The sequence below is a fragment of the Mus pahari genome, chromosome 1 (assembly GCF_900095145.1).
Source record: "Mus pahari chromosome 1, PAHARI_EIJ_v1.1, whole genome shotgun sequence".
Taxonomy (NCBI): domain Eukaryota; kingdom Metazoa; phylum Chordata; class Mammalia; order Rodentia; family Muridae; genus Mus; species Mus pahari.
Genome location: NC_034590.1, coordinates 120,190,025 through 120,193,126, shown reverse-complemented (window position 1 = coordinate 120,193,126; position 3,102 = coordinate 120,190,025). Strand labels below are relative to the sequence as shown.

Here is a 3,102-nt window from a genome sequence, read left to right as displayed (position 1 = left end):
GAACTCAGAAATCCGCTGCCTCTGCCTCCCAAGTGCTGGGACTAAAGGAATGCGCCACTGCCCGGACTCTCTATTTTGAGACAGGGTTTCTCTATGTGGCCCTGGCTGTCCTGGAACTCACTTTGTAGACCAGGGTGGTCTCTAACTCAGAGATCTACCTGCCTCTGCTTCAAATGTTAGGATTAAAGATGTGCACCACCATACCCTGTGTTTGGTTTGTTTCTTGTGACAGTTTCATGTACTTATGGTTGTCCTAGAATTGCCAATGTAGCCATCTGAGGATGAACTTTGAACTCCTGATTCTCCTGCCTCCACTTCCCAAGTGCTAAGTTTATAGGTATGCACCAATACAAGTGGCTTTTTTGTTTTCTGATTTGCTGTTCTTTGTTGAGACAACTTACTCTGCAGACCATCCTGCCCAGAACCCTCAGTGATCTTGCTTCAGCTTTTCAAGTGCTGGAATTACAGTCATAAACCACTACAACCAGCACTTGATTCTTCAATTTTTTTCCCCAAGACAGGACTTCTCTATATGCCTCACTATCTTGGAACTCCCTCTGTAAACCAGGTTGACCTTGAACCCACAGAGATCCACTTGCCTCTGCCTCCTGAGTGCTAGAATTAAAGGTGTGCATCACCCCTGCTCATTCTTTTCCATTTACTCCTATTGCCATATTGAGATTGAGTTTAGGGCCTTGTGTGTGCTGTGTAAGCATACTATTGGGCTATATCCTCAGCCTTCTTTCCTTCTGCTCAGCCTCCAGAGTAGCTGGAATGATAGCCTTGTGCCACCAAAGTCTACTCTGTAACTCAATCTTCCTAACAGCTCGTCTACAAAAGCCCTGAGACCTCAAGGTAATTCTTTCTTCACGGCTCTGGTTGAAGGCTGAAGGTATAGAGCAATGGTAGAATGCCTGCTGACATATTAAAGGCCCTGGTTTGACCCTCAACACTGCAAGGGGGGGAGCTGATCCCCTAAAAAATTATAGTCCCCATTAGAACTCCTGTAGTTCCCGATGCACAGATGGAGAAACAAAAGCTGAAGAGAACTGAGAGTCTGCCTGGGTCAGAAGTGTATGTATAAGTAAACCTGGAACTGTCTGTATTGCACCACTCCCACCCTGCCCCAGATTCAGAAACCATCCAGCCACCTAGGCCCCTCACCTTGATCTCAGCCAGCTTCACTCCCCGGCTACAGTCCCACACTGACAGCATGTGCTCATTGGAGTCATCCACCACGCACAGGAAAGCACCTTGATCCTGAGGACGAGACACAGCACGTGAGGTTTGGAGGTCGGGACATGCCTGCTACTAGACAGGGACCCTATCACAGGTTGGGAGGGCAAAAGACATTGACAGGTCTCTTTCTCAGGAGAACTGGCTGTGTGAGCCCAGGTCACCAGACCTTTCCCAGGCTTCCTGGTAAAATCAAAGAGTGGTGTCCTGAGCAAGAATAAGGGTCTAGCCAGCTATGGTGGCACGTGCCTATAACAATTGGTGGGTAGAGACAGAAGGAGCAGGAGTTCAAAAACATCCTCATCTACATAATGAGTCAGAGAGGCCAGCCGAAGGTACGTGAGACCCTGCCTCAAAAAACAAGCAGCCTGGTGTGGTGGCACACATCTTTAATCCCAGCACTTGGGAGACAGAGGCAGAAGGATCTCTGTGAGTTCTAAGCCAACCTGGTCTACAAACTGAGCCCCAGGACAGCCAAGGCTACACATAGAGGAACCCTGCCCCCCCCCAAAACAAAACAATGACAAACAAACAAGATTGGAAGCTTTGTGCTCAGCTCACCGCTGCTGAAAAGGCCAAGGCCCCCACACCTCGCTCGAAGGCACCCAGTCCAATCTCCTGCAGTTTTAGGAGTGTCTCTGAGTCCCAGATATGAACCACGGGCTGCAGGGGCTAGTGAAAGAGAAGGGGTCAGAACCATGAAGAAAAACTGACCTGTTATCCCATCCTATCTGCTTGATATTCTACATTGATATTACCTTTCCGTCCTTGTCCACTCCAGCTGTTTGTCCCGAGGCTACACGGACACCATCAGGGTGAACAGCAAGGCTAAGGAAGGGGAGGAGAACTCTAGGAAAGGGGTCTCTCTCAAGACCACCCAAGATATGTTTTCCTTGCTTAAGAAGCAGCAAGGCAACTATCTTTGCTACCCTCCCCCTCCCTGTAGACAGACCCTCATCCTGTCAAGTCCACCAGCCCCAGACCCCAAGACCCTCACCATCGAACGCAGTCTGTGTGACCCCGGTAATGTCTCTGGCCGCCACCTCCAGGACCCCCTGGGCCTCCCCCAGGCCGGTACAGCACCACTACACAGGCAATAAAGTAGACCACCTCCCCAGAGCGCAGCACAAATAGATTAGAGCGAGAGTCACGACCCCTGTACCCATAACTGTGTTGGGGACCATGGTCAAGGAAAGGGCCGATGAAGGACAGGAAGAGGAAGAAGGGAACATGAAAACGGCAAAGCTCCCACTTGGCGTTACCATCCACGTTAGGGTGGTATGGGATAATTCACAGGATTCCTTGTCCACCCACACACAGAAAGAAACTGTAAAGAAGGAAGGGGGACCCATTGTGGGAAAGGGTGATTCCCATGGAACTGAATAGGATACACCCAGTCAAGGCTCAGGGTCTCTGGGGGTGGGCCGCTGGGCAGCTCCTCTAGACTTCGGATGCCAGATGGAATGTACATGGTGATGGGACGGCCACGAAGGAACATCTTCACGGAAATGCCTTCTACAGGAAAAAGCAGAGAAGTAAGCCTCCTTCCTGAAGGCCAAAGCAGCAAACCCACCGTACCTGACTAATTCCATCATGCAAGTTCTTCCCTCCACCTCTCTGTTACATACCTAAGTTATAATTGCTCCTCCGAGATCCGGGACCCCCAGGGCTGGACAGAGGGTCTTTGTTCCCCCGGCTATTGAGAAGAGGTAAAAGTAAAAGAACAGGATCAAGTGTCAAGACCTGAGAGAGGTGGGACAAGATACTGACAGGAGGTTCCTCCCAGTCAGCCTGCTGATGTGGGATCACTGTCAGAGCATAGGGCTCTAGAGAGATGGGGACTTTTAGTTGAAAAGGGGGGGGGGG

The 3,102-nt window shown here is 50.4% G+C and overlaps 1 protein-coding gene across 2 annotated transcripts in view; it reads right to left on the bottom strand.

Annotated features, from left to right (window-relative positions):
- Nucleotides 1-3,102, bottom strand: part of Eml3 (EMAP like 3) — an 11,191-nt gene that overhangs the window by 5,142 nt on the left and 2,947 nt on the right. For both annotated transcript variants that reach the window (XM_021191226.2, XM_021191230.2), the window contains exons 5-10: nucleotides 2,865-2,932; nucleotides 2,628-2,751; nucleotides 2,234-2,404; nucleotides 1,995-2,064; nucleotides 1,798-1,908; nucleotides 1,165-1,260 (exon numbers count right to left, since the gene is read on the bottom strand). In XM_021191226.2, coding sequence (XP_021046885.1) covers nucleotides 1,165-1,260; nucleotides 1,798-1,908; nucleotides 1,995-2,064; nucleotides 2,234-2,404; nucleotides 2,628-2,751; nucleotides 2,865-2,932 — 640 coding nt within the window. The remainder of the gene's footprint in view (nucleotides 1-1,164; nucleotides 1,261-1,797; nucleotides 1,909-1,994; nucleotides 2,065-2,233; nucleotides 2,405-2,627; nucleotides 2,752-2,864; nucleotides 2,933-3,102) is intronic.